Genomic DNA, 12,499 nt, shown 5'->3' on the forward strand with positions numbered 1-12,499 from the left:
TGACTGGCTCTACTGTCTGACTGACTGGATCTACTGTCTGACTGACTGGATCTACTGTCTGACTGACTGGATCTACTGTCTGACTGACTGGATCTACTGTCTGACTGACTGGCTTTACTGTCTGACTGACTGGATCTACTGTCTGACTGACTGGATCTACTGTCTGACTGACTGGATCTACTGTCTGACTGACTGGATCTACTGTCTGACTGACTGGATCTACTGTCTGACTGACTGGATCTACTGTCTGACTGACTGGATCTACTGTCTGACTGACTGGCTCTACTGTCTGACTGACTGGCTCTACTGTCTGACTGACTGGCTCTACTGTCTGACTGACTGGCTCTACTGTCTGACTGACTGGCTCTACTGTCTGACTGACTGGCTCTACTGTCTGACTGACTGGCTCTACTGTCTGACTGACTGGCTCTACTGTCTGACTGACTGGCTCTACTGTCTGACTGACTGGCTCTACTGTCTGACTGACTGGCTCTACTGTCTGACTGACTGGCTCTACTGTCTGACTGACAGGCTCTACTGTCTGACTGACTGGCTCTACTGTCTGACTGACTGGCTCTACTGTCTGACTGACTGGCTCTACTGTCTGACTGACTGGCTCTACTGTCTGACTGACTGGCTCTACTGTCTGACTGACAGGCTCTACTGTCTGACTGACTGGCTCTACTGTCTGACTGACTGGCTCTACTGTCTGACTGACTGGCTCTACTGTCTGACTGACAGGCTCTACTGTCTGACTGACTGGCTCTACTGTCTGACTGACTGGCTCTACTGTCTGACTGACTGGCTCTACTGTCTGACTGACAGGCTCTACTGTCTGACTGACTGGCTCTAGTGTCTGACTGACTGGCTCTACTGTCTGACTGGAGCTTGTCACTTTTACTCAGGTATTATTTTCAATAACAGTGTTGCCACGGAAACTGAAGAGTCTCATGAACGCCCCCCACTCCAGCTGTTCCACTCTGGAGAACACTCAAACCAGCTGTTGGATTTTATTCTCTGATTATATTAACAGATTTTATTTTCCCACTTTTAGGGTTTTGATTGGTGTATATAAAAAAAAAAGGTGTGTGTGTGTGTGTGTGTGTGTGTGTGTGTGTGTGTTTCCTAGCTGACTGCTCCATCTCTGCTGTAGGACCACAGCAATAAGAGACAGATTGTGGGCTGTCATGACTCACTGACCTTAACCTGACTCTAACCTAAGCTTAACCTTAAGGTGACCTTAACCTAACCTTAACCTGACTCCCTGACCCTAACCTAACCTTAAGGTGACCTTAACCTGACCTAATCTTCACCTGACCTTAACCTGACCTAATCTTCACCTGACCTTAAGCTGACCTTCACCTGACCTAATCTTCACCTAACCCTAACCTGACCCTAACCTTAAGGTGACCTTAACCTGACCGTGCTGTATCTTCTCTCCTGTAGGACCCCTTCCTAGCTGAGCTGCTCCACAGCAATAAGGAGCAGATTGTGGGCTATCATGAACATGACTCCCTGCTGGATCACAAGGAAGAGGAGGCTCTCAGCGAGGAGGACCGCAAAGCAGCCTGGGCCGAGTACGAGGCGGAGAAGAAGGTACAGTCAGTCAGACCTCGAATCTTTTGACCTCCACTGCGGTCCCGTGATAGGGGGGTGCTCCCCCTCCTCTCCCTCTGAGTCCACGATCAGCTCCTTCCTTTTGTTGACTTTGAAGGAGAGGATGTTTTCCTGACACCACACTGCTGAGTTCCTCACCTCCTCCCTGTAGACTCTCATCATTGTTGGTAATCAGTCCTACTACTGCTGAGTTCCTCACCTCCTCCCTGTAGACTCTCATCATTGTTGGTAATCAGTCCTACTACTGCTGAGTTCCTCACCTCCTCCCTGTAGACTCTCATCATTGTTGGTAATCAGTCCTACTACTGCTGAGTTCCTCACCTCCTCCCTGTAGACTCTCATCATTGTTGGTAATCAGTCCTACTACTGCTGAGTTCCTCACCTCCTCCCTGTAGACTCTCATCATTGTTGGTAATCAGTCCTACTACTGCTGAGTTCCTCACCTCCTCCCTGTAGACTCTCATCATTGTTGGTAATCAGGCCTACTACTGTTGTGCCATCAGTAAACTTGATGATTGAGTTGGAGACGTGCATGGCCACGCAGTCATGGGTGAACAGGGAGGACAGGAGAGGGCTCAGAACGCACTCTGTCCCAGGGTCTGTCTCTGTGTGTCTCTATAACCCTCTCTGTCTCTGTCCCAGGGTCTGTCTCTGTCCCAGGGTCTGTCTCTGTGTTTCTCTATAACCTCTCTGTCTCTGTCCTAGGGTCTGTTTATGTGTGTCTCTATAACCCTCTCTGTCTCTGTCTCAGGGTCTGTCTCTATAACCCTCTCCGTCTCTGTCCCAGGGTCTGTCTCTGTGTGTCTCTATAACTGTCTCTGTCCCAGGGTCTTTCTCTATAACCTTCTCTGTCTCTGTCCCAGGGTCTGTCTCTATAACCTTCTCTGTCTCTGTCCCAGGGTCTGTCTCTATAACCTTCTCTGTCTCTGTCCCAGGGTCTGTCTCTATAACCTTCTCTGTCTCTGTCCCAGGGTCTGTCTCTATAACCTTCTCTGTCTCTGTCCCAGGGTCTGTCTCTATAACCCTCTCTGTCCCAGGGTCTGTCTCTATAACCCTCTCTGTCTCTGTCCCAGGGTCTGTCTCTATAACCCTCTCTGTCTCTGTCCCAGGGTCTGTCTCTATAACCCTCTCTGTCTCTGTCCCAGGGTCTGTCTCTATAACCCTCTCTGTCTCTGTCCCAGGGTCTGTCTCTGTCCCAGGGTCTGTCTCTATAACCCTCTCTGTCCCAGGGTCTGTCTCTATAACCCTCTCTGTCCCAGGGTCTGTCTCTGTGTGTCTCTATAACCCTCTCTGTCTCTGTCCCAGGATCTGTCTCTGTCCCAGTGTCTGTCTCTATAACCCTCTCTGTCTCTGTCCCAGGGTCTGTCTCTGTCCCAGGGTCTGTCTCTATAACCCTCTCTGTCTCTGTCCCAGGGTCTGTCTCTGTCCCAGGGTCTGTCTCTATAACCCTCTCTGTCTCTGTCCCAGGGTCTGTCTCTGTGTGTATCTATAACCCTCTCTGTCTCTGTCCCAGGGTCTGTCTCTATAACCTTCTCTGTCTCTGTCCCAGGGTCTGTCTCTATAACCCTCTCTGTCTCTGTCCCAGGGTCTGTCTCTATAACCCTCTCTGTCTCTGTCCCAGGGTCTGTCTCTATAACCCTCTCTGTCTCTGTCCCAGGGTCTGTCTCTATAACCCTCTCTGTCTCTGTCCCAGGGTCTGTCTCTATAACCCTCTCTGTCTCTGTCCCAGGGTCTGTCTCTATAACCCTCTCTGTCTCTGTCCCAGGGTCTGTCTCTGTGTGTCTCTATAACCCTCTCTGTCTCTGTCCCAGGGTCTGTCTCTGTGTGTCTCTATAACCCTCTCTGTCTCTGTCCCAGGGTCTGTCTCTGTCTGTCTCTATAACCCTCTCTGTCTCTGTCCCAGGGTCTGTCTCTATAACCCTCTCTGTCTCTGTCCCAGGGTCTGTCTCTATAACCCTCTCTGTCTCTGTCCCAGGGTCTGTCTCTGTGTGTCTCTATAACCCTCTCTGTCTCTGTCCCAGGATCTGTCTCTGTCCCAGTGTCTGTCTCTATAACCCTCTCTGTCTCTGTCCCAGGGTCTGTCTCTGTCCCAGGGTCTGTCTCTATAACCCTCTCTGTCTCTGTCCCAGGGTCTGTCTCTGTCCCAGGGTCTGTCTCTATAACCCTCTCTGTCTCTGTCCCAGGGTCTGTCTCTATAACCCTCTCTGTCTCTGTCCCAGGGTCTGTCTCTATAACCTTCTCTGTCTCTGTCCCAGGGTCTGTCTCTATAACCCTCTCTGTCTCTGTCCCAGGGTCTGTCTCTATAACCCTCTCTGTCTCTGTCCCAGGGTCTGTCTCTATAACCCTCTCTGTCTCTGTCCCAGGGTCTGTCTCTATAACCCTCTCTGTCTCTGTCCCAGGGTCTGTCTCTATAACCCTCTCTGTCTCTGTCCCAGGGTCTGTCTCTGCGTGGGAACCATGGAGCGTACGGAGGACAGATGGACATGGGAGGAGCTAACAGCTACTTCCCCTTCAACATTGCCGCACTGGCCTCTATGTCCAACCCTCAGCTGGAGGTAACACACACACACACACACACACACACACACTGGTCTCTATGTCCAACCCTCAGCTGGAGGTAACACACACACACACACACACACACACACTGGTCTCTATGTCCAACCCTCAGCTGGAGGTAACACACACACACACACTGGTCTCTATGTCCAACCCTCAGCTGGAGGTAACACACACACACACACACACACACACACACTGGTCTCTATGTCCAACCCTCAGCTGGAGGTAACACACACACACACACTGGTCTCTATGTCCAACCCTCAGCTGGAGGTAACACACACACACACTGGTCTCTATGTCCAACCCTCAGCTGGAGGTAACACACACACACACACACACACACACACACACACACACTGGCCTGTCAGTCCTCTATGTAGTGGTTCTATGTAGTGGTTATATACAGTTAACCCAGTCCTCTATGTAGTGGTTCTATGTAGTTAACCCGGTCCTCTATGTAGTGGTTCTATGTAGTGGTTCTATGTAGTTAATCCAGTCCTCTAAGTAGTGGTTCTATATAGTTAACCCAGTCCTCTATGTAGTGGTTCTATGTAGTTAACCCGGTCCTCTATGTAGTGGTTCTATGTAGTGGTTCTATCTAGTTAACCCAGTCCTCTAAGTAGTGGTTCTATGTAGTTAACCCAGTCCTCTATGTAGTGGTTCTAAGTAGTGGTTCTATGTAGTTAACCCAGTCCTCTATGTAGTGGTTCTATCTAGTTAACCCAGTCCTCTAAGTAGTGGTTCTGTGTAGTGGTTCTATATAGTTAACCCAGTCCTCTAAGTAGTGGTTCTATATAGTTAACCCAGTCCTCTATGTAGTGGTTCTATGTAGTTAACCCGGTCCTCTATGTAGTGGTTCTATATAGTTAACCCAGGCCTCTATGTAGTGGTTCTATGTAGTTAACCCGGTCCTCTATGTAGTGGTTCTATCTAGTTAACCCAGTCCTCTAAGTAGTGGTTATATGTAGTTAACCCAGTCCTCTATGTAGTGGTTCTATCTAGTTAACCCAGTCCTCTAAGTAGTGGTTCTATATAGTTAACCCAGTCCTCTATGTAGTGGTTCTATGTAGTTAACCCGGTCCTCTATGTAGTGGTTCTATATAGTTAACCCAGGCCTCTATGTAGTGGTTCTATGTAGTTAACCCAGTCCTCTATGTAGTGGTTCTATGTAGTTAACCCGGTCCTCTATGTAGTGGTTCTATGTAGTTAACCCGGTCCTCTATGTAGTGGTTCTATGTAGTTAACCCAGTCCTCTAAGTAGTGGTTCTATATAGTTAACCCGGTCCTCTATGTTGTGGTTTTATGTAGTTAATCCAGTCCTCTAAGTAGTGGTTCTATGTAGTGGTTCTATGTAATGGTTCTATATAGTTAACCCAGTCCTCTAAGTAGTGGTTCTATGTAGTGGTTCTTTATAGTTAACCCAGTCCTCTATGTAGTGGTTCTATATAGTTAACCCAGTCCTCTATGTAGTGGTTCTATGTATTGGTTCTATCTAGTTAACCCGGTTCTGTGTAGTGGTTCTATATAGTTAACCCAGTCCTCTAAGTAGTGGTTCTATATAGTTAACCCAGTCCTCTAAGTAGTGGTTCTATCTAGTTAGAACCACTACTTAGAGTTACTGGGTTATCTAGTTAACCCAGTAACTCTAAGTAGGCGTTCTATATACATTAACCCAGGCCTCTATCTAGTTAACCCAGTCCTCTAAGTAGTGGTTCTATATAGTTAAAACCCAGTCCTCTAAGTGGTGGTTCTATATAGTTAACCCAGTCCTCTAAGTAGTGGTTCTATGTAGTGGTTCTTTATAGTTAACCCAGTCCTCTATGTAGTGGTTCTATGTAGTTAACCCGGTCCTCTATGTAGTGGTTCTATGTAGTTAACCCGGTCCTCTATGTAGTGGTTCTATATAGTTAACCCAGTCCTCTATGTAGTGGTTCTATATAGTTAACCCAGTCCTCTAAGTAGTGGTTCTATATAGTTAACCCAGTCCTCTATGTAGTGGTTCTATATAGTTAACCCAGTCCTCTATGTAGTGGTTCTATGTAGTGGTTCTATCTAGTTAACCCAGTCCTCTAAGTAGTGGTTCTGTGTAGTGGTTCTATCTGGTTAACCCAGGCCTCTATGTAGTGGTTCTATCTAGTTAACCCAGTCCTCTATGTAGTGGTTCTATGTAGTTAACCCGGTCCTCTATGTAGTGGTTCTATGTAGTGGTTCTATCTAGTTAACCCAGTAACTCTAAGTAGTGGTTCTGTGTAGTGGTTCTATCTGGTTAACCCAGGCCTCTATGTAGTGGTTCTATCTAGTTAACCCAGTAACTCTAAGTAGTGGTTTTATCTAGTTAACCCAGTAACTCTAAGTAGTGGTTCTATCTAGTTAACCCAGTAACTCTAAGTAGTGGTTCTATGTAGTGGTTCTATCTAGTTAACCCAGTCTTCTAAGTAGTGGTTCTATATACATTGCTCAAAAAAATGAAGGAGCACTTAAAAAACACAATGTAACTCCAAGTCCATCACACTTCTGTGAAATCAAACTGTCCACTTAGGAAGCAACACTGATTGACAATAAATGTCACATGCTGTTGTGCAAATGGAATAGACAACAGGTGGAAATTATAGGCATTTAGCAAGACACACCCAAAAAGGAGTGGTTCTGCAGGTGGTGACCACAGACCACTTCTCAGTTCCTATGCTTCCTGGCTGATGTTTTGGTCACTTTTGAATGCTGGCGGTGCTTTCACTCTAGTGGTAGCATGAGACGGAGTCTACAACCCACACAAGTGGCTCAGGTAGTGCAGCTCATCCAGGATGGCACATCAATGCGAGCTGTGGCAAGAAGGTTTGCTGTGTCGGTCAGCATAGTGTCCAGAGCATGGAGGCGCTACCAGGAGACAGGCCAGTACATCAGGAGACGTGGAGGAGGCCGTAGGAGGGCAACAACCCAGCAGCAGGACAGCTACCTCCGCCTTTGTGCAAGGAGGAGCACTGCCAGAGCCCTGCAAAATGACCTCCAGCAGGCCACAAATGTACATGTGTCTGCTCAAACGGTCAGAAACAGACTCCATGAGGGTGGTATGAGGGCCCGACGTCCACAGGTGGGGGTTGTGCTTACAGCCCAACACCATGCAGGACGTTTGGCATTTGCCAGAGAACACCAAGATTGGCAAATTCGCCACTGGCGCCCTGTGCTCTTCACAGATGAAAGCAGGTTCACACTGAGCACGTGACAGACGTGACAGAGTCTGGAGACGCCATGGAGAACGTTCTGCTGCCTGCAACACCCTCCAGCATGACCGGTTTGGCGGTGAGTCAGTCATGGTGTGGGGTGGCATTTCTTTGGGGGGCCGCACAGCCCTCCATGTACTCGCCAGAGGTAGCCTGACTGCCATTAGGTACCGAGATGAGATCCTCAGACCCCTTGTGAGACCATATGCTGGTGCGGTTGGCCCTGGGTTCCTCCTAATGCAAAACAATGCTAGACCTCATGTGGCTGGAGTGTGTCAGCAGTTCCTGCAAGAGGAAGGCATTGATGCTATGGACTGGCCCGTTCCCCAGACCTGAATCCAATTGAGCACATCTGGGACATCACGTCTCGCTCCATCCACCAACGCCACGTTGCACCACAGACTGTCCAGGAGTTGGCGGATGCTTTAGTCCAGGTCTGGGAGGAGATCCCTCAGGAGACCATCTGCCACCTCATCAGGAGCATGCCCAGGCGTTGTAGGGAGGTCATACAGGCACGTGGAGGCCACACCCACTACCGAACCTCATTTTGACTTGTTTTAAGGACATTACATCAAAGTTGGATCAGCCTGTAGTGTGGTTTTCCACTTTAATTTTGAGTGTGACTCCAAATCCAGACCTCCATGGGTTGATAAATTTGATTTCCATTGATCATTTGTGTGATTTTGTTGTCAGCACATTCAACTATGTAAAGAAAAAAGTATTTAATAAGAATATTTAATTCATTCAGATCTAGGATGTGTTATTTTAGTGTTCCCTTTATTTTTTTGAGCAGTGTATTTAGAGGGTTAAATAGGGCCGGACCACTGGAATGTGTGTTTTGATGTTTCTATTGGATCTGGTTTTAATTGGGATTTCCCAGCATCCCTTGAAACGTTACCCTTTCCTATGTCTATAGGAGTTGATCAACCAGGGCCGTCAGAAGGTGATGGAGGCCACCAACGCTCTCAAGTTCCTCCCCAGAGAATCTCTAGAGGACACCATCGGGAGAGTGGTGAGTGGAGGGAGGGAGAGAGGGAGGGAGAGAGAGAGGGGGGTGTCATGTTTTGTATTGCTGCTGGAGTCCTACCTTCCGTCACTTCGTGCTGTGACCAGTCTCCTCTCCCCACTCTCCCATCTTCTCCAGTGGAAGGAGAACCCAGCCCTCACGGAGTCCCAGGTCCATGCCATGGCTCTGGGGAGACAGGCCAGTGTAGAGATGGAGCTCAAACACAGAGAAGCTGTCTACAGAGATGTCGTCAATAAGCAACAGACTGTAAGATCACAACTTCTAACCTTTTCTTTCCACCTGCTATCTTAATCTCTCCTGCTTCTTTTTCTAGCGTTCAGGCTGACCACCACCTAGCCTCTCTCTCCATCTCTCTCTGATGGAACCTGAGAAGTCCTGACCTCTCCCTCCATCTGTCTCTGATGGAACCTGACCCCTCCCTCCATCTCTCTCTCTGATGGAACCTGAGAAGTCCTGACCTCTCCCTCCATCTCTCTCTGATGGAACCTGAGAAGTCCTGATCCTCTGATCCCTCCACCTCTCTCCATCTCTCTCTCTGATGGAACCTGAGAAGTCCTGACCTCTCCCTCCATCTCTCTCTCTCTGATGGAACCTGAGAAGTCCTGACCTCTCCCTCCATCTCTCTCTGATGGAACCTGAGTCCTGACCTCTCCCTCCATCTGTCTCTCTCTGATGGACCCTGAAGTCCTGACCTCTCCCTCCATCTCTCTCTCTCTGATGGAACCTGAGAAGTCCTGACCTCTCCCTCCATCTCTCTCTGATGGACCCTGAGAAGTCCTGACCTCTCCCTCCATCTCTCTCTGATGGAACCTGAGAAGTCCTGACCCCTCCCTCCATCTGTCTCTCTCTGATGGAACCTGAGAAGTCCTGACCTCTCCCTCCATCTGTCTCTGATGGAACCTGAGAAGTCCTGACCTCTCCCTCCATCTGTCTCTCTCTGATGGACCCTGAAGTCCTGACCTCTCTCCATCTGTCTCTGATGGAACCTGAGAAGTCCTGACCTCTCCCTCCATCTCTCTCTCTGATGGAACCTGAGAAGTCCTGACCTCTCCCTCCATCTGTCTCTCTCTGATGGAACCTGAGAAGTCCTGACCTCTCCCTCCATCTCTCTCTCTGATGGAACCTGAGAAGTCCTGACCTCTCCCTCCATCTGTCTCTCTCTGATGGAACCTGAGAAGTCCTGACCTCTCCCTCCATCTCTCTCTGATGGAACCTGAGAAGTCCTGACCTCTCCCTCCATCTGTCTCTGATGGACCCTGAGAAGTCCTGACCTCTCCCTCCATCTGTCTCTCTCTGATGGAACCTGACCCCTCCCTCCATCTCTCTCTGATGGAACCTGACCCCTCCCTCCATCTGTCTCTCTCTGATGGAACCTGACCCCTCCCTCCATCTGTCTCTCTCTCTGATGGAACCTGACCCCTCCCTCCATCTGTCTCTCTCTGATGGAATCTGAGAAGTCCTGACCTCTCCCTCCATCTGTCTCTGATGGACCCTGAGAAGTCCTGACCTCTCCCTCCATCTGTCTCTCTCTGATGGAACCTGACCCCTCCCTCCATCTGTCTCTCTCTGATGGAACCTGACCCCTCCCTCCATCTGTCTCTCTCTGATGGAACCTGACCTCTCCCTCCATCTCTCTCTGATGGAACCTGAGAAGTCCTGACCTCTCCCTCCATCTCTCTCTGATGGAACCTGAGAAGTCCTGACCTCTCCCTCCATCTCTCTCTGATGGAACCTGAGAAGTCCTGACCTCTCCCTCCATCTCTCTCTCTGATGGAACCTGAGAAGTCCTGACCTCTCCCTCCATCTCTCTCTGATGGAACCTGAGAAGTCCTGACCTCTCCCTCCATCTCTCTCTCTGATGGAACCTGAGAAGTCCTGACCTCTCCCTCCCCTCTCTCTCTGATGGAACCTGAGAAGTCCTAACCTCTCCCTCCATCTCTCTCTCTGATGGAACCTGAGAAGTCCTAACCTCTCCCTCCATCTCTCTCTGATGGAACCTGAGAAGTCCTGACCTCTCCCTCCATCTGTCTCTGATGGAACCTGACCCCCCCTCCAGAAGTCCTGACCTCTCCCTCCATCTCTCTCTCTGATGGAATCTGAGAAGTCCTGGACCTCTCCCTCCATCTGACCCCTCTCTCTGATGGAACCTGAGAAGTCCTGACCTCTCCCTCCATCTCTCTCTCTGATGGAACCTGATGGAACCTGACCCCTCCCTCCAAGTCCTAACCCCTCCCTCCATCTGTCTCTCTCTGATGGAACCTGACCCCTCCCTCCTCCCTCCATGACCCCTCCCTCCTCTCTCTGATGGAACCTGAGAAGTCCTGACCTCTCCCTCCATCTGTCTCTGATGGAACCTGACCCCTCCCTCCATCTGTCTCTCTCTGATGGAACCTGACCCCTCCCTCCATCTCTCTCTCTGATGGAACCTGAGAAGTCCTGACCTCTCCCTCCATCTCTCTCTGATGGAACCTGAGAAGTCCTAACCTCTCCCTCCCTCCCCTCCACAGCTAATGATGTACGTTCAGAAGGTGATCACCAACAGGAAGGTGAGAGAGCAGCAGATCGCCATGGCCAACCAGGCCCAGCTGATGAGCCAGATGAACGGCATGCTGGGAGCTGGAGGGATGAGCCAGATGGAACTCTTGGGGTTGTACCAACAGCTGGGGGCGCTACAGGGTCATCCCACCCACCCTTCCATGGGCGGCAAGAACCCCGGTCCCTCCAAGGGCAACCTGTAAGGGGAGGGGGACCCAGGGCGTGCCCTACATAGTGCACTATCCACTATCCATATTGGCTGAGTGCGCAACGTTAGACCAATGTAGCGAATATGGTTCCATTTGTGACCCAGACTGCCCCCTCGATGTCTCAGCAGGCTGCTCCCTAATGCTGCTCTGTCTCCTATGTAGTGCACAAGATGGAGCCCGGAGCCCTAGGGTTTTGGTTAGAAGTAGTGCACTATGTAAGGGATAGAGAGGTGTGTGATCTGGGAACGATGCCGCTGCCTTTACAACCCTTCTTCACTGGGGAGGTGAGAGACGACGCAGAGAGAAGGGTCTCGGAGCCCCTCGCCACTCCCTCCAGCTCTCCTGAAGCAGGGAATGACATGACTTGTATAGGGACAATACGAAGGGGTTTTAGCAATTACATTTGAGATTCTGTATATACCGTATTAATGTTATTCAAGTTCTCTTCTATATTTAAAGGAAAAACGGTAAACACTCTACGTTATTCTTTCCCCTTATAAGGAGGGTTTGTTTAATGAATGGATTTTTCTGTAAGTTGTGTTTTGATACAGTTTTAATGAATGCCTGTCTAGCTAAAGAACCCCCGGAGTGGGACCATAGTGCTGACTAATTGGTGACGGGACTATTTTAGGATAGCTACAAGATGCGATCACCTCTAGAACCCTCCCTCCACACGCAGGCTTAGCGGGCGGACACGCAGGCTTAGCGGGTGGACACGCAGGCTAGCGGACGGACACGCAGGCTAGCGGACGGACACGCAGGCTAGCGGGCGGACACGCAGGCTAGCGGGCGGACACGCAGGCTAGCGGGCGGACACGCAGGCTAGCGGACGGACACGCAGGCTAGCGGACGGACACGCAGGCTAGCGGACGGACACGCAGGCTAGCGGGCGGACACGCAGGCTAGCGGGCGGACACGCAGGCTAGCGGGCGGACACGCAGGCTAGCGGACGGACACGCAGGCTAGCGGACGGACACGCAGGCTAGCGGACGGGCACGCAGGCTAGCGGACGGGCACGCAGGCTAGCGGACGGGCACGCAGGCTAGCGGACGGACACGCAGGCTAGCGGACGGACACGCAGGCTAGCGGACGGACAGACACGCAGGCTAGCGGGCGGACAGACACGCAGGCTAGCGGACGGACGGACACGCAGGCTAGCGGACGGACGGACACGCAGGCTAGCGGACGGACGGACACGCAGGCTAGCGGGCGGACGGACACGCAGGCTAGCGGGCGGACGGACACGCAGGCTAGCGGGCGGACGGACACGCAGGCTAGCGGTGCTGGTGTCCTCAACTATTTTGGTAGATTTTGATGCTTAGCCATGA

The 12,499-nt window shown here is 50.6% G+C and overlaps 1 protein-coding gene across 1 annotated transcript in view; it reads left to right on the forward strand.

The window, feature by feature from the left end:
* Positions 1-11,869, forward strand: part of LOC118383367 (transcriptional regulator ATRX-like) — a 111,871-nt gene extending 100,002 nt beyond the window's left edge. The window contains 5 exon segments of the mRNA XM_052486944.1: positions 1,447-1,596; positions 4,053-4,172; positions 8,317-8,412; positions 8,545-8,673; positions 10,935-11,869. Coding sequence (XP_052342904.1) covers positions 1,447-1,596; positions 4,053-4,172; positions 8,317-8,412; positions 8,545-8,673; positions 10,935-11,165 — 726 coding nt within the window. The 3' untranslated portion in view covers positions 11,166-11,869.
* Positions 11,870-12,499: the final 630 nt, after the last annotated feature.

The sequence above is a fragment of the Oncorhynchus keta genome, chromosome 30 (assembly GCF_023373465.1).
Source record: "Oncorhynchus keta strain PuntledgeMale-10-30-2019 chromosome 30, Oket_V2, whole genome shotgun sequence".
Taxonomy (NCBI): domain Eukaryota; kingdom Metazoa; phylum Chordata; class Actinopteri; order Salmoniformes; family Salmonidae; genus Oncorhynchus; species Oncorhynchus keta.